Genomic DNA, 23,628 nt, shown 5'->3' with positions numbered 1-23,628 from the left:
ACGAGTCCCGAGTCTTGAGGCTCCAAGTGAAGTCGAGTCTCAAGTCATCAAATGTGAGACTCAAGCCTAAGTCATGTGACTCGAGTCCACACCTCTGAAATTGCATGTTTCTTTTGAGTCCGATAGCCTATGCGTTCATTTTTGTCAGTACGAAAATGTAACAATCCTCTCTGTAACAAGCATTTTCTTAATTTGTATACTAGACAAATATTTAGAGGTAATAACTTGAATAATAATAATGAAATGCTACTGATAATAATAAAGACATGTAATAGTGAAGTTGCAGAGAAAATACACGTTTGTCGCCAGGTATGAGAATTAAACCTGTAAATTGCAATCAAATCAGTCTAATAATGCTTGAACATGTATTTTGTGTGTGCCGTATCGGCAATTTTCAGGTCACGAGAAGAAGTACAAGGTAAGGAAGAGGAAGGTGCTAAGGGGGAAGTCAGTGCCCCACTATGCAGCGTTGGAGCCCCAAGGGAAAGGGCTAATGGTGGCTTCGGAGAAACCCTTTGTTTTCACACATGTTGACGGCGCACTGCTGGAGCAGCCTGCGACACAGGCCATGGAGATGGAGTCGAGCGCTGGTGAGTCAATGCTACAGGTCATAGGTAAAAGCTGCATAAAAAGTATAACATATGAAGAAACTGTTTTAAGTATGCCATTTTTTTTCCCACTGCTCAGGATTGGATAGAACATTGAAAGGTGCTGGAAAAGGGTTTGTGATTGATCACAGTTTGTATTTGAGATTGGACGGGCGTGCGTATGTGATAAGCATCGGTTGCCAGGGAAATAACATCATGAAATGGGTGACAGGCAACATTAGACTAAATTCATAGATTTTAGTATTCTGAATGCATTGTCATCCCAGTGTCTGAGTTTTGTGATGAAGTTGCCCTTTGGTGTTTGAAATCATGATTCAAGCATGGGGGAAACCTGGCACCATTATAATAGGCCTAATGGTAGGCTAATAACTTTTGCTAATGATAAACGAGATYCATTTGCCGTTGTATATGAGATTGCGTGTAGCCTAATATGTTTCTTTGAGTTTTATTATATGGGCCTAAATCATTATAATATTTTCTGACTGGTTTATTCCCTCTACACAACAAATATTAGGCTACCATTTATCCATCTCTCATTCAATAACCAAGCATGCTCAAAAGTAATAGACCGGTAGCCTAGACGGTATACAGTGCCTTCGGAAAGTATTCAAACCCCTTGACTTTTTCAACATTTTGTTTGGTTACAGCCTTATTCAAAAATTGATTAAGTCGTTTTTTTTTCTCATCAATCTACACAAAAACAGTTTTTTTTAGAAGTGTTTCCTAATTTATAAAAAATTAACCGAAATATTACATTTACATAAGTATTCAGACCCTTTACTCAGTACTTTGTTGAAGCACATTTTGTCAGTGATTACAGCCTCGAGTCTTCTTGGGTATGACGCTACAAGCTTGGCACACATGTATTTGGGGAGTTTCTCCCATTCTTCTCTGCAGATCCTCTCAAGCTCTGTCAGGTTGGATTGGGAGCGTTGCTGCTCAGCTATTTTCAGGTCTCTCCAGAGATGTTCAAACGGGTTCAAGTCCGGGCTCTGGCGGGGTCACTTAAGGACATTCAGAGACTTGTCCCGAAGCCAAGCCTACATTGTCTTTGGTGTGTGCTTAGGGTCGTTGTCCTGTTGGAAGGTGAACCTTCGCCCCAGTCTGAGGTCCTGAGCACTCTGGAGCAGGTTTTCATCAAGGATCTCTCCCAGTCCCTGCCGCTGAAAAACATCCCCACAGCATGATGCTGCCACCACCATGCTTCACCGTAGGGATGGTACCAGTGTTTCCTCAAACGTGACGCTTGGCATTCAGGCCAAAGAGTTCAATCTTGGTTTCAGCAGACCCGAGAATCTTGTTTCCCATGGTCTGAGAGTCTTTAGGTGCATTTGGCAAACTCCAAGCGGGCTGTCATGTGCCTTTTTACTGAGGAGTGGGTTCCATCTGGCCACTCTACCATAAAGTCCTGGTAGGTGGAGTGCTGCAGAGATGGTGGTCCTTCTTGAAGTTTCTCCACAGAGGAGCTCTGAGTGACTATCAGGTTCTTTGTCATCTCCCTGACCATGGCCCTTCTCCCCCGATTGCTCAGTTTAGCTGGGCGGCCTTTTATAGAGGAAGGTGTGTGCCTTTCCAAATCATGTACAATCAATTGAATTTACCACAGGTGGACTCCAATCAAGTTGTATAAACATCTCAAGGATGATCAATGGAAGCAGGATGCACCTGAGCTCAATTTCGAGTTTCATAGCAAAGGGTTTGAATACTTATGTAAATAAGATATTTCATTCCATTTTTTGGGGGGGGAAATCAATGTAATCAGTTTTAGAATAATGTGATGTATATATGGTTCRATTTGTAACAAACACAGCTTTTTAATCAGCTATGACTCAGGGAGACTGATCTAAGACAATTATGGAACTGTCCGTTTGTCAGAGGCCGGCAGGACGGGTGTGGCATTGAGGTCTGTCACTGCGCATATATGCCTAGCTGTTGAATCATTTTCAAATGGAGGAGGATTTACCCAAAGGGCAATGCCTGAATGTTCCTTAAAGGGATGGACTACAATTACAACGTCCGTCTGATTCTCGGCCTGTTCCAGCTATTACCTCTCTAATAGGGTAGTCTGTGATTGCTACATACATTTCTCCAGCCCCATCCCTCAGCGGTTTACCAAAATAGTGTGCTTTGCTGTTTCTTTGAACTGCAGATTGCCCTTTTTAATAAGAGTAATGGGTTGTCTCATGCTGGTGTGGTGCGGACGGTCGCCCATCAGGCTAGTGATAATAAGAGCCTCAGAGCTCAGAGCCCCCCCCCCCCCCAGGAAAAAAATTACCTCAAACTGCAACATGCCCATTAATCATAGTTTTAGGATCCTCATTTCCAACTTCGGACTTGGTTTTCAGGGTAATTTGATACAGTTCATGCTTTGTATTACATGTTTCATTTATATATTAATCAGACACGTGTCTATAGAAATCTTAATGTACTCAACATTATTTACATTTCATTTTTATTTCTCCCCTATGCCATTCAGATCCAATCTACTTCTGGCAGCAGACAATAGAGGATATAACAGTATCTGTGCGTATGCCTGAGGGCATCACCAAAGACGACGTGCTCTTCAAGCTCTCCATGGAAAATGTGAGTGTGGGGGTGCGGGGTTTTGCCCCCTTGCTGGAGGGGCAGCTGCACGCCGCTGTGGACCCCGAAGCCAGTGCCTGGATCATCAAAGACGAGAAAAGGTTAGCGGCGGCCTTGCCGGCCCGCCCTGGAGGATTAAGAGATATTGATGCCCTGGTCAAAAGTAGTGCACTACACATCTGCTTTTACTCAGCCCAGAGTCATGAGTCAGATTTCCTTTCATGGTGAATTCGCTTTTGTGAAAATATCAGAGCATTACCACTATCTACAAACAAACAGGAAACTATAGTTTGACTCATATGAAAGTTAGTTTTTGATACCATTCAAATACAATTAGATTTTATTTGTCACATGGTTCGTAAACAACCAGGGTAGACTAACAGTGAAATGCCTTCTACGGGTCCTTCCCAACAATGCAGAGGAGAAAATAGAGCAATAATGGAAAAGTTATAACATGTAATAATAAATACACAATGAGAATAACGATAATTTGGCTATATACAGGGGGTACCAGTACAATGTCAATGTGCAGGGGGTACAAGGTAATTGAGGTAGGTATGTAGTGTGTGTTTACTGTGAACACAGGCTATACCCGCTTTAAGTTACAGTTTTAACAGTGTAGGCTACTGTGACTAACAAATGCATTATTATTCTCATACCATTATTACAGAGAATCTGACAATTTATGCTACCCTCTGCCTGTTGTCTACTTAGTTTATTCAAGCCTGTCTCAAAATACAACACTGTCCCTTTAAGACAAACAATGCTCTTTACTAAAATACAACACTGTCACTTTTTCAAAGATGTCTATAAACGCTCTTGTTGGAAGCAATCACTCCCCTATTGCTGACTACAAATGATCTAAAACGGGGCTAATAAAGCAATAACTAGCAAAGGATATGAACAAAATGCTGCTCTCGCTTTGATCTCAAAACAAGCGCTTCCACAGCTCATGCTGTAAACATAGTCCAGTTCAAAGTAAATGGCACAAATCCATATATGGCAATGGTCTATTTGCATATAACCCTACTGCAGCTCTGATTGTTTATGCCACACCGGTCTGTGTAGAGTACAAGCTGAGTAGTGTGTGTCAATGCAATAGAATCCTGCTCCGATGTGTTCTGCCTACAACAAAATCTCTTGCATTGTTCGTTTTGTTTCAGTATGTTGCATTGAAAGTGGCTAATATTGCGTTGATTTGATCACTATTGCCACAGTAAAGGGAAACGTTGATAGTGTAAAGAGAGAAAACTCTAGAACAGTGGTCACCAACCTTTTCTGAGTCAAGATCACAGAGTCAAAATGCAAAATGAGATCTAGTGCTCCGATTTTTTTGAGAATGACTTAAAAACATAAGCCTATGTAACATTAACTAATTAAAAACAGTACTGTAGCAATGAGGTTTGTGCAGTAAGCTATAGGCCCAATACATTATCACCACATATTGGCATTGCTTGAATTGCCCTGCCAGTGCATTTTAGTTCGGGTGTTTTTATATACACTGCTCAAAAAAATAAAGGGAACACTTAAACAACACAATGTAACTCCAAGTCAATCACACTTCTGTGAAATCAAACTGTCCACTTAGGAAGCAACACTGATTGACAATACATTTCACATGCTGTTGTGCAAATGGAATAGACAACAGGTGGAAATTATAGGCAATTAGCAAGACACCCCCAATAAAGGAGTGGTTCTGCAGGTGGTGACCACAGACCAATTCTCAGTTCCTATGCTTCCTGGCTGATGTTTTGGTCACTTTTGAATGCTGGCGGTGCTTTCACTCTAGTGGTAGCATGAGACGGAGTCTACAACCCACACTTTGTGCAAGGAGGAGCACTGCCAGAGCCCTGCAAAATGACCTCCAGCAGGCCACAAATGTGCATGTGTCTGCTCAAACAGTCAGAAACAGACTCCATGAGGGTGGTATGAGGGCCCGACGTCCACAGGTGGGGTTGTGCTTACAGCCCAACACCATGCAGGACGTTTGGCATTTGCCAGAGAACACCAAGATTGGCAAATTCGCCACTGGCGCCCTGTGCTCTTCACAGATGAAAGCAGGTTCACACACACATGTGACAGAGTCTGGAGACGCCGTGGAGAACGTTCTGCTGCCTGCAACATCCTCCAGCATGACCGGTTTGGCGCTGGGTCAGTCATGGTGTGGGGTGGCATTTCTTTGGGGGCCGCACAGCCCTCCATGTGCTCGCCAGAGGTAGCCTGACTGCCATTAGGTACCGAGATGAGATCCTCAGACCCCTTGTGAGACCATATGCTGGTGCGGTTGGCCCTGGGTTCCTCCTAATGCAAGACAATGCTAGACCTCATGTGGCTGGAGTGTGTCAGCAGTTCCTGCAAGAGGAAGGCATTGATGCTATGGACTGGCCCGCCCGTTCCCCAGACCTGAATCCAATTGAGCACATCTGGGACATGTCTCGCTCCATCCACCAATGCCACATTGCACCACAGACTGTCCAGGAGTTGGCGGATGCTTTAGTCCAGGTCTGGGAGGAGATCCTCAGGAGACCATCCGTCACTCATCAGGAGCATGCCCAGGCGTTGTAGGGAGGTCATACAGGCACGTGGAGGCCACACACACTACTGAGCCTCATTTTGACTTGTTTTAAGGACATTACATCAAGGTTGGATCAGCCTGTAGTGTGGTTTTCCACTTTAATTTTGAGTGTGACTCCAAATCCAGACCTCCATGGGTTGATAAATTTGATTTCCATTGATAATTTGTGTGATTTTGTTGTCAGCACATTCAACTATGTAAAGAAAAAAGTATTTAATAATAATATTTAATTCATTCAGATCTAGGATGTGTTATTTTAGTGTTCCCTTTATTTTTTTGAGCAGTGTTTATCTTCTTTCTTTTCTTTTTTTTGAGGCAGGCTATATGATCAAACCAGTAATAGATCCATTGTTGTATTACTTGTAAAGCATAGCAGAGTCAGCATACATTTCAATAATTACATTTTTATTTTACTGGTGTGATGGTGCCTGCATCTAATGGTTAGTATTAGCGGACGGGGAGAGCAGCACACTGCGGGTCCACCTCTCAACATCCATCCCTTCTCCCTTTTCTTCCACTGACACTGACCAAAAAGGGACAGCGTCTTCCAACTTATGGTGAAACTCGAGTCGCACTTCATTATTTCTGCCTCGTGCACAAATTCATGTTACTCCTATGAACAGAGAAAGTTAAATATTCCTTGATATTAAAAAAGACCTAAGCCGCTAATAATAACAACAACGCAAGCCTATAGATACACTTTCTTACTCATTCATTACTGCTGCAGTGCTTGTTGTAGCACTAAGTGGAAATAGTAAGAATGCGCATTTTAAGGCACACAGTGCCTTTGGAAAGTATTCAGACCCCTTGAGGTGAGGTTATAGCCTAAAAGGTTTTAATTCGTTTTTTTTCTCTCATCAATCTACACACTCCCAAGTGGCGCAGCGGTCTAAGGCATTGCATCTGACTGGCGTCACTACAGTCCCAGGTTCGAATCCAGGCTGTATCACACCTGGCCGTGATTGGGAGTCCCATAGGGTGCTGCAGAATTGGCGTCGTTCGGGTTTGGGCGAGGTAGGCCGTCATTGTAAATAAGAATTTGTTCTTAAATGACTTGCCTGGTTAAATAAAGGTTAACATAAAAAAACATAATACCACAACGACAAAGAACAACAAAAATGACAACTGAAATCACATTTACATAAGTATACAGAACTCAGTACTTTGTTGAAGCACATTTGGCAGCGATTACAGCCTTGAGTGTTCTTGGGTATGACGCTATAACTTAGCACACCTGTATTTGGGGAGTTTCTCCCATTCTTCTCTGCAAATCCTCTCAAGCTCTGTCAGGTTGGATAGGGAGCGTTGCTACACAGCTATTTTCAAGTCCGGGCTCTGGCTGGGCCACTCAAGGAAATTCGGAGACTTGTCCCGAAGCCACTCCTGTGTTGTCTTGAACCTTCGCACCAGAACGGGGGTCCTGAGCACTCTGGAGCAAGTTTTCACCAAGGATCTCTCTGTTCTTTGCTCCGTTCATCTTTGCCTCGATCCTGACTCGTCTCCCAGTCCCTGCCGCTAAAAAACGTCCCCACAGCAAGATTCTGCCACCACCGTGCTTCATTGTAAGGATGGTATTGGCCAGGTGATGAGCGGTGTCTGGTTTCCTCCACACGTGACGCTTGGCATTCAGGCCAAAGACTTCAATCTTGGTTTCATCAGACTAGAGAATATTGTTTCTCATGGTCTGAGGGTCCTTTAGGTGCCTTTTGGCAAACTCCGAGCGTTGCTGTTGTGCCTTTTACTGAGGAGTGGCTTCTGTCTAGCCACTCTACCATAAAGGCCTTATTTGTGGAGTGCTGCAGAGATGGTTGTCCTGGAAGGTTCTCCCATCTCCACAGAGGAACTCTGGAGCTCTGTCAGAGTGACCACTGGGTCCTTGGTCACCTCCCTGACCAAGGCCCTTCTCCCCGATTGCACAGTTTGGCCAGCTCTAAGAAGAGTCTTGGTGGTTCCAAACTTCTTCCATTTAAGAATTATGAAGGCCACTGCGTTCTTGAGGACCTTCAATGTTGTAGAAATGTTTTGGTACCCTTCCCCAGATCTGTCTTGACACAATCCTGTCTTGGAGCTCTACGGACAATTCCTTCAACCTCGTGGCTTGGTTTTCGCACTGACAACTGTGGGACCTTATATAGACAGATGTGTGCCTTTCCAAATCATGTCCAATCAATTGAATCTACAACAGGTGGACTCCAAACAAGTTGTAGAATCATCTCAAGGATGATCAATGGAAACAGGACTCACCTGAACTCAATTTTGAGTCTCATAGCAAAGGGTCTGAATACTTATGTAAATAAGTTATTTCTGGTTTACATTTTTTATAAATTTGCAGTTTTTGCTTTGTCATTATGTGGTATTGTATGTAGATTGATGTTGACTTTATTTGATCCATTTTAGAATAAGGCTAACGTAACAAAATGTGGAAAAAGTTGAGGGGTCTGAATACTTTCCGAATGCACTATACATATGAAGTGGGTAAAACAGTATGTAAACATTATTAAGGTGTTCAATGACTATGTACATAGTGCAGCAGTCTCTAAGGTGCAGGATTGAGTACCTGGTGGTAGCAGGCTGGTAACAGTGACTGACTAAAGTTCAGTGCAGGGTACTGGGCGGAGGCCGGCTAGTGGTGACTGTCACAGTCTGATGGCCTGGAAATAGAAGCTATTTTTCAGTCTCTCGGTCCCAGATTTGATTCACCTGTACTGTCTCTGTCTTCTAGATGCTAGACAGACCGTGGCTCGGGTGGCTATGTCATTGCAGTGGTGTAAAGTACTTAAGTAAAAATACTAAAGTTGTATTTTTACTTATCTGTACCTTTACTATTCATATTTTTGAGTACTTTTACTTTTCCTCCCTGTGTTGAGGATCAGTGTAGCGTAGGTGTTGTTGCTTACCATCACCACCTGGGGTCGGCCTGTCAGGAAGTCCAGGACCCAGTTGCACAGGGTGGGGTTCAGACCCAGGGCCCTGAGCTTACCGATGAGCTTGGAGGTCACTGTGATGTTGAAGGCTGAGCTGTATTCGATGAACAACATTCTTGCATAGGTATCCCTCTTGTCCAGATGGGATAGAGCAGTGTGCAGTGCGATGGCGATTGCGTCATCCGTGGATCTGTTGGGGCGCTATGCAAATTGTAGTGGGTCTGGGGTGTCCTGATGACAGAAGTGAGTGCTACGGGGTGATAGTAATTTAGTTCACTTACCTTAGCTTTCTTGGGTACAGGAACAATGGTGGACATTTGAAGCAAGTGGGGACAACAGACTGGGTTAGGGAGAGATTGAATGTCTGTAAACACACCAGCCAGCTATTTGGCACATGCTTTGAGGACGTGGCTTGGGATGCTGTCTGGGCTGGCTGCCTTGCAAGGCTTTTTATTTATTTGTTATTTAACCTTTATTTAACTAGGCAAGTCAGTTAAGAGCAAATTCTTATTTACAATGACGGCCTACACCGGCCAAACCCGGACAACGCTGGGCCAGTGAACCCCTACTGGTTAACACGCTTAAATGTCTTACTCATGTCTGCCACAGAGAACAAGAGCTCACAGTCCTCCCCCTGTGATGGCTAATTTCTTTATTATCAAATGTGGAGAGACAAACTTATCACACAAGTCAGAGTTATACTTACACCAAATATTTAATCACTTATTAATAAGGGGGCAGGTCAATACAACGCACACATATAAAGTGAATCGATTGAGTGCTCTACAATAATAATGGCTGGTCGACGATTCACGCTCAGTTGATTCGTTAAGAGCCCCGAGACAAAAGTACAAAGGTATGTTATAGCCAAGATACACCCATTTCAAACTATAGTTTTGGCAAGTCAGTTAGGACATCTACTTTGTGCATGACACAAGTAATTTGTCCAACAATTGTTTACAGACAGATTATTTCACTTATAATTCACTGTATCACAATTCCAGTGGGTCAGAAGTTTACATACACTAAGTATGGCTGTGCCTTTAAACAGCATGGAAAATTCCAGAAAATGATGTCATGGCTTTAAATGCTTCTGATAGGCTAATTGACATAATTTGAGTTGGAGGTGTACCTGTGGATGTATTTCAAGGTCTACCTTCAAACTCAGTCCCTCTTTACTTGACATCATGGGAAAATCTAAAGAAATCAGCCAAGACCTCAGAAAAAAAGTTGTAGACCTCCACAAGTCTGGTTCATCCTTGGGAGCAATTTCCAAAACGCCTGAAGGTACCATGTTCATCTGTACAAACAATAGTACGCAAGTATAAACACCATGGGACCACGCAGCCATCATACCACTCAGGAAGGCGATGCGTTCTGTCTCCTAGAGATGAACGTGCTTTGATGAGAAAAGTGCAAATCAATCCCAGAACAATAGCAAAGGACCTTGTGAAGATGCTGGAGGAAACAGGTACAAAAGTATCTATATCCACAGTAAAACGAGTCCTATATCGACATAACCTGAAAGGCCGCTCAGCACAGAAGAAGCCATGCTCCAAAACCGCAATAAAAAAGCCAGACTGCGGTTTGCAATCTCACATGGGGACAAGACCGTACTTTTTGGAGAAATGTCCTCTGGTCTGATGAAACAAAAATAGAACTGTTTGGCCATAATAACCATTATTATAACCATTATTATGTTTGGTGGAAAAAGGGGGTGGCTTGCAAGCCGAAGAACACCATCCCAACCGTGAAGCACAGGGGTGGCAGCATCATGTGGGGGTGCTTTGCTGCACTTCACTAAATAGATGGCGTCATGAGGAAGGAAAATTAAGTGGATATATTGAAGCAACATATCAAGACATCAGTCAGGAAGTAAAAGCTTTGTCGCAAATGGACAATGACCCCAAGCATACTTCCAAAGTTGTGGCAAAATGGCTTAAGGACAACAAAGTCAAGGTATTGGAGTGGCCGTCATAAAGCCCTGACCTCAATCCCATAGAACATTTGTGGGTAAACTGAAAAAGCCTGTGTGAGCAAGGAGGCCTACAAACCTGATTCAGTTGCACCAGCTCTGTCAGGAGGGATGGGCCAAAATTCACCCAACTTATTGTGGGAAGCTTGTGGAAGGCTACCCGAAACGTTTGACCCAAGTTAAACAATTTAAAGGGAATGCTACCAAATACTAATTGAGTGTATGTAATCTTCTGACCCATTGGGAATGTGATGAAAGAAATTAAAGCTGAAATAAATAATTCTCTCCACTATTCTGATATTTCACATTCTTAAAATAAAGTGGTGATCCTTACTGACCTATGAGAGTGAATTTTTACTAGGATTGAATGCCAGGAATTGTGAAAAACTGAGTTTAAATGTATGTAAGGTGTATGTAAACTTCCGTCTTCAACTGTAATGGGAATGGGTCACAAGGTTAAGATTTGTATGAAAGATACCTATAATTCATAGCAGACAGTATCTGCTGTAAAAACAGTCATCTTTGTGTATAGACCAGAGTCTGGCCCTGGGGTAATCTCTCCCTGGTACCATATAGAACAGAAACATTAACTCATGCTCTGGAATGCTCTTTAGTTTTTATCACCCAAAATCTCCTGTCAGTGTTATCTCCCAGAGGCCCATCCTGAGTAGAACACACACACAATAGTTATAAGAATCCTCTATTCTGTTGAATAAAAGTATTATAACATAATCTTGCAGTTTTCCACCATACCCCTCAGCCAGTATAGTCCTACCCCCTGTTTGTCTCTGTGTGTGTTCCTAGCCTGGAGGTGACTCTCCAGAAGAGGAGCGAGGGGCCCATGTGGCCAGAGCTGCTGACTGGAGGAGACGGGAGAGGAGAGTTCCTGATGAGTGAAGAGCAGACTGCCTTGCTCCACGAGAGACTGACATACCTCACTACTGAGGACATGGTGAGACTCACTGACATACGCTGAGCCTTCTCTTTTTAATTTTGGGTAGTGTTCATTAGTCATGAAACGGAAGAAAAAGGAGTGAAACAGGGAGTGATTACTTTACCTGAAATGCATCTTTCCATTTTCCATTGCTCTAATGAACATGACCCTGGGTTACTGATGATGAATCCAATCCTGTGCTCTCCTCAACACCCTCAGTCTTTATTTATCCTTTATGAACCCCTCATTTGCTGTCCATCTCTCTATTCTCCTTTATACCTCCAATCTTGATGTTACTTTCTGTGCCTCTATGCATCTGATCTCCCCTAAATTGACCCCCCCCCCCTCCAACCCCCNCCTGGAGGTGACTGTCCAGAAGAGGAGCGAGGGGCCCATGTTGCCAGAGCTGCTGAGTGGAGATGACAGGAGAGGAGTGTTCCTTTATTAGGCATGAAACAGAAGAAAAATTGAGTGAAACAGCGAGAGATTAAGGTACCTGAACTTGTCCAATAAGAAATGCATATTTTCATTTTCCTTTGCACGTTGTTCTCTAAATAACATGGCCCCGGGTTACTGATGATGAGGAAAACAATTCTGTTCTCTGGTGCTCTCTCTCTCTCTCTCTGCTTCTCTTCTCAACACACTCAGTCTTTATTTTTCTTTCTTTAGGAACCGCTCATTTTCTGTCCATCTCTCTACTTTCCTTCTTACCTCCAATCTTGATGTTACTTTCTGTGCCTCTGGGCATCTAACCTCCCCCACATCAACCCACCTCCAAACCTCTCTCTGAGCCCTCACTTTTAGCCTCTTAAGGCCCCTCTCTCCTAACCTCAGGTCCTCCCCTCCTCATCCCTACCTCTTCAGTTCCTCAAAGCACCTCTACTTCTCCCACTCATGCCATCATGTCCAGTTCTCTTGAGCTGCCTCAGTCTCAGCTTCCTATTTTTTATATTTTCAGTCCCAACTTGTTTAACCACTCACTGCTCATTTAGGGATTTAGCGTTCCCATCGCCATTGGCTTCTAATGAATGAATTCAATGCATCCTCTCACTGTTAACGCTATCCAATCTCTCTGCTTCCATCTCTCTGAGTTCAGAATGCCAACCCAGACAAGGACAAGCCCCCGTGCAATGCCCAGGAGCTGGAGGACTGCGATGGCTTCCCAGAAGACAGCTCCAACCTGACACGCTTCGACGGAGAGTCGCTCAAGCCCACTCACGTGGTGAGACCCTTTTTGCCACCCTTCTTTACTCCACTCCCTCCTTCATTGTTATCAGTGAGCCCCTATTGGTCATATCCACATCAGCCCCTCTCCCCTAAGAGGCCCCACAGTGGCGCAGTAGACTTGCACACCTTCTCCACTTGCGTCGTCAGCGACGCTCGTCTTGATTTAATGAACATGGAATTGACCACACAAATATCTTGGGGTTCTTTATTTGAAATTAAGAGAGCTATCCATTAGGCTCAATTAGGATGGCTAGAATGTCTCAATTCGGATGCCTAGAATGTCTCTCAGGCTGCTGTGTGAGTAGAACCAATTGAGTACACTTGGCATTGGCTCAGAGCTACAGCATTTGCCACAGTCATTTTATATTTGGCGTAGCGCCACCACACCACTTTCAAAGCAGTGCCAGCGACCGGGCTATTTACTTCTCAGCGCATTTTTGCGTTCCAGTTCAACATTTACCTGCTCTGTCGCGGTCTACCACGGAAAACTATTGAAGACTACATGCAGAATAGTCGTGCTCTTTGTATTTGAGCAATATGATTGGCCGTTCATTCGAGTACAGCATTCTACTGCAAGTCACAACTTCTCAATCAGTACAGAAGTTGATAGCTATATTCACACAGCACCTGCGAGCTGTCCTGAGCAAAAAAGAAGCACCCATCAATCTAGTCAATGATCTTATTTATTTTAGGGAAAGTGATTTACAAAATCACTTCAATAGTTAACATAGCAGCAATATGCTGGCCACTGTTGATAGTCACTTACTCTTTACACTTCAGCATTGGCTAGCCTACTGCAGCCAGGTCGATATCTCTTTCAGAAACGGAATTGTCTTAAAGGGGCAGCATTCTATTTTGAGAGGGGGGAAGAAATATTCTCAAAATGACATACTTTAGAAACAAAAATGAATGCAATTAAGACAATGCAATTCTTAAGAATGGAGTAATGACTAACATTGCTAAATTATATTAAACACAAATTCTGTTCGGCCAGTAGATATTTGGCCAACTTGCCCGGTCGGGCCATTGAGTAAAAACGTTGGACCCTGTCATAGCCTATAAATAGGACCCGGAGTTTTACCTGACCAGATCATGAGATAAGGAAAAACTCCAGGCCACAGAAAAGACACTTAACAATTTTTAACCTGTGCTGCATTGGCTTAACAAGCTGCTGGTAGAATCCTGCTGTTCAAAAAAATGTTGTGCTTGTTTTTCTGGATTTATGTCACAGCTGAGACGTATGTGGGTCTTACAGGAGTAGTCGCGTCATCTAACCACTTCCGTATTGAGCGAGGCACTGGTACTGCCTGCTTTAGTTTTTGCTTCTAAGCAGGAATCAGGAGGACAGAATTATGGTCAGATATGCCAAATGGAGGGCGATGGAGAGCTTCGTACGTTTCTCTGTGTGGAGTAAAGGTGGCCTAGAGTTTTTTTATTTTCTTCCTCTGGTTGCACATGTGACATGCTGGTAGAAATTAGGTAAAACAGATTTAAGTTTGCCTCCATTAATGTCCCCATCCACTAGGAGTGCCGCTTCTGGATAGGTGTTTTCTGGTTTGCTTATGGCCTTATACAGCTCGTTGAGTGCGGTCTTAGTGCCAGTGTCGTTTTTCTGGTGGTACATGGAAGGCTACGAAAATATAGATGAAAACTGTCTTGGTAGATAGAGTATCTCATGATAAGCTGTCGACAGCACTAACTCAGGCGAGCATTACCTCGAGACTACCTTAAAATTAGACATTGCGCACCAGCTGTTACTGACAAATAGACACACACCCCAACCCCTCGTCTTACCAGACGTAGTTATTCTGTCCCACCGATTAACGGAAAACCCAGCCAACTGTATATTATCCGTGTCGTCGTTCAGCCACAACTCAGTGAAACATAAGATATTACAGTTTTTTATGTCCCGTTGGTAGGATAGTCTCGTACGGAGCTCATCCAGTTTATTCTCCAGTGTTTGCATGTTGACCAATAGAACGGATGGCAGAGGCGGGTTACCCACTCGCCAACGAATTCTCACAAGGCACCCAGATCTCCGCCCCCTGTATTTCCTTCATGCGAATGACAGGGATTTGGGCCTTGTCTGGGAGTAACATTACATCCTTCTCGTCAGACAAATAAATATTTTTTTAGATTTGTCCAGTTCGAGGTGAGTAATCGCTGTTCTGATATCCAGGAGCTCTTTTCGGTCATAAGAGACGGAGCATTAACATTTTGTACAAAATTAGTTCCAACAACGCGGAAAAAACACACAAAATAGCACAATTGGTTAGGAGCCCGTAAAACGGCAGCCATCACCTCCGGCGCATTTCTTAATAGGGATTTGCTGTCTGCTCCAGACAGTCATATTTTCCCTTCTTTCATTTTAAAGCCTGGAATTTAGGATTTGACAGGCCAAATGATAGACAGTGAATGTAACAAAAACGGGTTTATATTGATGTTTTGTAGTATTACATTAAAGCTTTTATCTCATATTAAGAAGGTAGAAACAAGCTTTTCTGAGCACCTGCGATAACATCTGGAAATCTGGGTACGCGACCAATAAACTTTGATTTGATGTAAAGTGATTATGAGATATTAAAATGTTCCGTTTTTTTATGTTCACCTTGTCTGGAGCCCTCTCTTCCACCCCTTCCCCCCCACTCTGCCTCAAACTGACAGTTTTTTTTGTCACCAAGTCTCCTCGACGATCTGCTCTCTCATAGAAATAGAATAATTATTTTTCTATGTCTGCTCTCGTGGTATCCACTCCTGGGTGGTGACATGGAGCTTCTGTCTGTCCCTCAGAAGGAGTGTCTGGATACAGGAAGTTGTTCCTTATAAAAGAGCTGTGTGTATATATATATATGTGACCCACCGCCTCGATTCAGTCTTATGTAGCAAAATTTGAAATGCATTTTTTTTTTACATTGGATAAAAGTAGTGACTCAGTGCCACTTAGTGGTATATCATACACTGCAGTTGAGGAACAATGGGAGAGTAAGTCTACTTTGAAAGTTGATCAACTTGCAACCCCACTTTTGAGAAAATTGCGTTTGAATGTTTTTGTACACATACTGGATAGCTCTTCTTTGTCTTTGCATTTATTTGTCTTTGTATTTATTAAGGATCCCAATTGGCTGRTGCCWWGGCAYCAGCCAATTTAAAATATTACATTACATTTCATAACACATTCAGTGTGGCTTCTCAGGCCACTACTCAACTATCACATATCTACAAAATACATGTGTGTGTAGAGTGCATGTCTTTATCATGTGTGTCTGTGCCTTTGTGTGTGTCTTTTCACAGTAGCCGCTGTTCCATAAGGTGTATATTTATCTGTTTTTAAAATCTGATTCTACTGCTTGCATCAGTTACCTGATGTTGAATAGAGTTCCATGTAGCCATGGCTCTATTTAATACTGTGTGCCTCCCATAGTCTTTTCTTGACTTGGGGATTGTGAAGATACCTTTGGTGGCATGTCTTGTAGGGTATGCATGGGTGTACGAGCTGTGTGCTAGTAGGTTAGACAGACACCTCGGTGCATTCACTTACAAAAACAAGTAGTGATGAAGTCAATCTCTTCTCCACTTTTAGCCATGACAGATTTACATGCATATTATTGTTAGCTCTACGTGTACATTTAAGGGCCAGCCGTGCTACCCTGTTCTAAGCCAGTTGTAGTTGGACAGATTTCTCCCCATCTTAGCTACTGTCACGTGATGACTGCTATTTATCGACTAATTACCTACTACGTAAAAATTTTACTCAATTTAAATGAATCATGTAACAATTGTATCATTAGGAATTTGGGGCACCATGGGAAAAGTTTGTTTAATGAGTTACCGTCTCCCGAATTAAATCAAGAATATATAGATATCATATCAGTCACCAATTAATAATTTCCTCATATCAGTCTCATTCTGAACGTCGTTGACTTCGTGAGGCCCTTCTCCCCCGATTGCTCAATTTGGCTTGGCGGACAGCTCTAGGAAGAGTCTTGGACTTCCAAACTTCTTCCATTTAGGAATGATGGAATGCCACTGTGTTCTTGGGAACCTTCAATGCTGCAGAAATGTTTTGGTACCTGTAGTATCCTTAAAGGCTTCTTAGAATTACGACTCATGAGACTTACGTACGGTTTAGTCTTTAATTGTAACTTAGATTTTACATTATCTTATGCACCTGGCTTAAAACTACCTGAAGCTTTCTTAATCATGGTAATATAGGCAGACATAGGAAAGAGCTACGGATAGCGGAAAGCAAACCCCCGTCTTGAGTCAATACTGCCATCTATTGGTAAACATAAATATACCAGGTTACTACATTCCCCCCCTTTAAAGCTAATCTAGAACATGTTCTCTGGAGCTTCCAAACTTCTTCCTTTAGGAAGGACTTGGGAATGCCACGTGGTCATCTTTTGGGACCCTTAATCGCTTTCTGGCCTATGGGACACTGAAGAATGCTTGTTGGTACCTGGATGTCATAATCCCTCGTCTAGGACTCTCTTGAGCATATGTTTACTGTCCACATATTCCGAGTACTTTAATAAGCGATACGGTAATTGACAAGGGTCTTAGTAGTTGTATGAAAACGTAGTATCGTCTCACCATCTAATCGTGTAGCTATTGGCTATGAGTAGGCTATTAAAACAACTGAACCTGATGCTTTCCTAACTCATGAGAGATTGCTATAGGGCGAACGACATTATGTGGAGACGAGCTACGGATATACGCGCAACAAACGTACAATAGCCTCATCCTGATTATTTAGAGTTGAAACTCCTCATGTAGAGTCATATTGAGTGAAACACATTAAATTGAATCATCAGTTCGGACCGATTGACTTCTATAATATTCACCTCTCCCACCGTGGTTACAAGCTAACATAACCGAGTCTGAATTAATGCTCTTCTGCTTGCAGTTCTATGCCATGTTCTTAGATTACATTTTTTCAAACCAATTGCACATTCTCCTTATAGGGATCCTGAGTATTACCGTTCTGGCCGTGCATAGCGGTCTCTTCTTAATAGCCATCGATGGCTTTCTTAGAGGTGGTTGCTAGGGAACGGTGTGCTTTCCCTATGCCCAAGCTCTCTCACCCTTGATGGTGAAGACAAAGTCCTTTTGTGGAAGAACTTCACAGGGGCTTATGGACACAGGCCTGCGTACTCTCCGGTGTGACTTGTTTGGTCGTTCTTAGTGAAGTATGGACGCATTCGCTCGGTGCTCGGTAGGTTTTGGTTTTTGTGTCCACCGGCACATACTGTAGATATATCAAGCCTGATGTAGGAAGGAGGGGGCTATATAGAACCCTGGAACTTGAGTTGTCTTCTTAGTTATAGATATATTAGCACTAATTCGTGTGTAGGTCAGCTAATAAGGTGAGTTTGTCCAACTGCAGACTTTCTGGTGAAATAAATCGGTGTTCCATTGATGTCCTGTCTGCCTCCGTTTAAGAAGACCTTTGATCTAGGATCTCCACGCGAGGGCATATCTTGCACAATTGATTCGACGCTATCGTATAGATTGCGCCATCCGTCGTCTTCTCTCTCATCGGTCTGTGGTGTGCTACCTCTCGATTGGATCACGTAACCAGATCGTTGGTCAGAAAACTGGTGCCTGAGAATCCTCAATGGTAAGCTGGAAGTCCTATTCTAGAAGGCTACCGCACAAACCCATAGTTTGCACTTGTATACTTGTCACATCTCACCATCTATTCCTCAGTTGAGGCATTATATCTCTCTTCATGTTTGAAGTTTGGCCTCCGGGTTATGGCTCCAATAGAGTGTTCCATTTTTAGATTCCATTGAACTTTAGTTGGGGTGCTTATAATTCTTTCTAGCATTTTCACGCGGTGCCTGGTCCTGATGCACGCATCCGATACGGTTGGTGACGCTGTTGAAGCGCCTTAGATCATCTAGTATCATTTTTTCTGGCTAATGTGTTTGAACACACCCAGCTTTGCTGTAGTCACGAGCTTGTAGGATGTAGTGGTACCTGTAGCTAAACAAGAATCTTTGACTACCTTTCGTGTCGAATTGCTGGTGCCTTTAGCTATCTTCCTCATCCCCTCTGTATGCTTTTTCTAAGAGGGGCTCTTGACTTGCTTATGACTCGTGTCGCGTCGCTAATGTTTCAACACTAATGTGGTGAAATAAAGAAGTAGCGCTAACCCGTTGAAGACGTGAGAGTGAAACTAAGTGTGGGCTGCTACGCTTTACATTCTGCCTCGCGCATACCACTATCCCCATTTTTGTTCTCATGAGAAACTTGTGAATGCTCAGTGGCTGGTGCATATACAAAAGCCAAATGTAAGACCTATTGTCACATTTCACACGCCTCCAAAAATAGAAATTTGAGGAACATAAGTTCACTCGAAATACGCATAAACACTGGAGGAGGGCTTTCGTCTCAAGCGTTCTCAATCGTCTACTAGCGTTATGCATTGTAGAACGTATAGTGTTTCAAATTAGCTTTTTGGGGGGTAATTAATAACATCCATCAACCCGAGGAGTTGCCTAGGACACATTGAGTAATTCAACATTCAAGTTCTACTATATGGAAGAAATATATATACTCTGTAGGTAGTCGGTCCTAGCCGAGTCTTACATTTTGGTAATGAGTGTGCGTGGTATCCTTTTTTCTAGAAAGGACTGAGGTGATTTGTCCATTGGCCATTCGGCCCATGATTGTAATGCGCGGGTGGTTGGTGACTTCCTGTTAACTGGAAAACTAGACAGATAAAGCTATCTCACATCTCACAAGTAGAAGCCCTGCTGCTCTTTCTCTCCTTTTCTGTCGCCTCTGTCCTGCCATCTAACTCTCATGTTGTCACACGACCCATCAGGGAGGGGTCTGAGTGTTCTTTTGGGCCTCTCATCATTAACGTTCCACTAGTGCTTCTGCTTTAGATACGCTCCATTTGCAGACGCTAGTAATATTACCCTTCCTTGCACGATTTCTCACGGAGATTATCAGCTTCATTACTCCGCGGAAACATGCCGACATTAACGCAAGGCACAAGCACACACTTCTTATGTCAATAGGGAGACACATCTTATAATCAGCTCACTCCTTGCCCCCTCTATAGTGATGTGTCGTGTATATACTGAGGCTAAGCTAGAAATCGCTTTCGACACATGTTTCATACACTAGCCCCATCTCGAACCTCAACTGCAAAGACAGGAGGATCACGAAGTTGTGTAGGTAAAAGTTGTCACTCGCACTAGCTTGAGAGATGCTCTGGCTCACTGTTAATGAGGTCCCATTGACGCTCTACGTTTCCCTCCCAGAGAGATAGAAGAGGCAGATGAACACTTTTTTTGTGACTAAGCGTGAGAGCATATCGGCTTATGGAAATCGAGTTTTGAACTCTGAGTTGCTGTGCTGTGTTCGATTCTCTGTTGGTTCTCCGCAGCACGTATCTCTCAACACCGTCGATCATTAAACTGGGCAGAAGAGCCATCGCGCTCTAATTATTCTATGATTAGGCCTCACTTTGTAGGGAGGGGATATTGGTCTCGCGAAACACGAAGCTCGTACTCAGACGCATCAGCTATCATGTGACCGCGATTGAAGAATATATAACTATACTGTGTTTTTGCTCCAACAAATATCGAGTGAATATCGTGTAGCTTTTATTTTGATCTGAGCGCTCGGATATGAGCCAAATAGCATCATTCTCGTAAAGCAGGTGTTTTCCTAAGCGTTCGTTGAAGTGAGAGACCTTTAGTGGTGGATTGGAGCGAGGTCTGCCTTTAGACTTTATGTCATAACATTTTATCATATTGGGTTCTGTGAACCAGTCAAGCGGATGACGAGATATGCAAGAGGTTTGTGATGGCTATCTCGCGTGTTAACGAACTAGTGAGAGGTGTAGGTTCTGTCTCTAAGCTGTCTACATAGCATAAACAAAAGCCTGTGTTCTCATTATCTTGGCACTCTGTTTGGCCTAGAGAGAATGACGCATGAGTTATTGTCGGAAATCGCTGCAAACTTCGAATCTGCCAACAGCAGTCCCTTCCTTTCCAGCTGAGAAGTACTTTTTTCTCGCTGGCGACAACAGTTCTTGACATGAACCCGATGGTTTCTCGCACATTTCTCCATCCCGGTGGGATAGCACCGCCCCTACACCATAAGTTTCGCTGTCTACTGCTGCCATCGACGTCATCACAAACGATACCCCGTAGATTGTCCAGTAGGATCTTCTGTCTGCTGTGTGAAGGTGTTAGTGTGAGTCTATGTGAGGCTACTTTTGTACACAGCCTTAGATGGCAGTACACCTTTGCCCTTGCTCGTTCACAAACCTACTCTCTATCGATCTCTCAGCATCGGACCCATTTACGCACAGGTCCACAATCCTCTTCCTGATATGCAGAGATAGTAGGAGGTAGGAGAGAGGCAAGTAACAGAGTAGGGTAGGAACGCGATGGTTCGCAGGAGAAGAACGCATTAGACAATCACATATTAAAGCAGTAATAGCCATAGTAATATCGGCTTCTCACGCCATATCTGTCAACACCACCCAGTTGATATAGCGAAGAGGTCTAGCGATCCGCCTTCATAATTCCCCACCACCCCTAGCCCACGACTTGTTTAATGCTCTCTATTATGAGACAGTGTGTAACCCCTTGGCATCCACCTTGTGAAACAAAAAACCCCCCAAAAAGGGTTTACTGCCACTTCATCGCGTAACAGTGTACACTCCTGCTCACCATCCACTACAGCGGAGGACACCTCAGGAGCTGGTTTTCACAATCACTACCACCCACACTCAACTTCACCTAAGTGATTCTGTTTAGATTGGTTCCTCTTCCGTGACTCCCGTGACAAGAATGTCGTCGAGGTAAACTGCTAGCCCACTACACGATTGGTATCTTCTCCGATGGAATCCTACCACCCAACCTTGCAGAGATCCCCATCACACTCTGATATATTTGGAGGATATGATAGCCTGCCGTAATCACAGCACAGAGAGACCAGACAAGATGTATCTCTCCATAAGAAATGGATAATGCACACGTTATAGGTAAACATCCCTCTGTGGGTGTTTTGGTCAGGTACTTCTGTGAAGCTTTATCCATTAGCACTTGCTGATATGCGTGACTCATGTCCAGTTTTGTAAACTGTTGCCCTCGCGGTTAACGTTGAAAGCAAATCTCCACTTTGGGTATTGGGTACTGCTCCAGAGAGGAAATCTTTATTTACAGTCAGCTTATAGTCACCGCTAATCTTGTTGAACCATCTGGTTTTAGTATGGGAACAACTGGTGCTGCCACTCGAAAACTTGACAGGTACAATTATATCCTCTGCTAAGAGTTCTGTCAATTTCCACATCCACTTTAGGCTTTCATGGCATATGGAAATGATCTTGGCTATAGAATCTTGGGAGTAGCATCAGCAGCAACAATGAATGGTAGCTTGGACCCCTTTTAATGTCCCTAGCTCTTCTTTGAAAACACACTATACTGCTTTTGAAAGCACCCTGCTGTAGTGTCCAATGTCTCTGTGGTGACATGTTTGATTTCATCCCAGTTCAATTTTTATTTCCTCCAACCCACCCTCTTCCTAGTAAGCTGGACGTACCTTCCACTACTAAGAGAGGCAGATTTTTCTTTTGTCCATGATATTCCACTTTAACATCAGCAACTCCAATCACAGTGATCTTCCCCCTGTGTACGTTTTGAGTTTAATGGGGTGCTCTCAGTTTAGGCACTTCAACGGTTTTCACTTCCTATAGAATTGGGACCTGTTCACAGAGTGACACTACATCCTGTGTCTAGTTCAAACGGTACTTCAATCCATTTATTCCCATTTCCACAATGAAAGGCTCCACCTTTCTTCATATGCGTCCCCTGTATACACTGTACATTGAGAATGCTGCTCTGCGTCTGCCGCACTCACTTTCACTCTTCTTCACACTTGATTAGAGCGGTATGCTAGAGCGTCTGGAGGTATTCGGTTTTTGTCCGTCCCTCTTTTCTGCAGCCCGTGGCTTTTTTTTATTGCGGCACGCCCTCGCATACACTGTGGCCTATATATCCCACAGGCATTAACACTTTCGTGTTTGAATTTAAGTCAACCACCGCTGCGTGTTTGCCTTTACAACGATAACAGTCTCTATTGGCTGCTGCACCACGGCTTTCTGTTCTTTGAAATCTCTATGCGCTCAGCGTTGCTCTCTTTTATTTGTATGGCACCGCAGTTGCGCCCCTTGCCTGCAATATCCAGTGCATTTCTATTTCTGCGGACCCATCCTGGCCAGTTTGAGTGCATTCTCAAACGTGAGATTAGGCTTGATAACAATCGTATTTGTATCCTGTCATCAAGAATCCCACACACCAGCCGATCGCGTAGCATTTGCGATAATGTATTCCCATAGTTACAGTCCAATGCTAGTTTTCTCAACTCAGCCACATATTCCCCCACTGATTCGATAGGTTTTCTCATGCGTGAATCAAACTTGAATCTTTGTACTATTTCACTGGGTTTGGGGTTGAAGTGATTTTTTATAGCTCGACTAAATCTACGAATGACTTTTCTCCTGGTTTATCTGGCTCAACACAGGTTTCTCATTAAGCTGCACGTCTGTGCACCGACAACGCTTATGAGTATGGATTTCTGTTTAGCGGCATCGTTATTTCATTAGCAGCAAAGAAATGTTCCATTATTTCACAGTACTCCTCCATTCCTGATTTTTAGGATCAAATGGTGGAGCGAGCCTATTGTTGCAAAGCCATCTTTTCCGATTCTTTCTCCCCTCACACAGTCAATAATTTGTCCTACCCGTATCCAGGGAATCAATCCTTCAGAATCTT

At 43.4% G+C, this 23,628-nt stretch overlaps 1 protein-coding gene across 1 annotated transcript in view; it reads left to right on the top strand.

The window, feature by feature from the left end:
- The window catches only part of nudcd1 (NudC domain containing 1), a 64,275-nt gene that overhangs the window by 9,098 nt on the left and 31,549 nt on the right, over window positions 1–23,628 (top strand). Inside the window, exons 5-8 of the mRNA XM_024135683.2 lie at window positions 399–590; window positions 3,085–3,292; window positions 11,470–11,617; window positions 12,696–12,821. Of these exons, the coding sequence (XP_023991451.1) occupies window positions 399–590; window positions 3,085–3,292; window positions 11,470–11,617; window positions 12,696–12,821 (674 nt within the window). The remainder of the gene's footprint in view (window positions 1–398; window positions 591–3,084; window positions 3,293–11,469; window positions 11,618–12,695; window positions 12,822–23,628) is intronic.

Source organism: Salvelinus sp. IW2-2015, unplaced genomic scaffold, assembly GCF_002910315.2.
Source record: "Salvelinus sp. IW2-2015 unplaced genomic scaffold, ASM291031v2 Un_scaffold560, whole genome shotgun sequence".
Classification (NCBI taxonomy): Eukaryota; Metazoa; Chordata; class Actinopteri; order Salmoniformes; family Salmonidae; genus Salvelinus; species Salvelinus sp. IW2-2015.
Note: the sequence above shows the minus strand (reverse complement) of the source record. Positions and strands in the feature narration are given on the sequence as shown.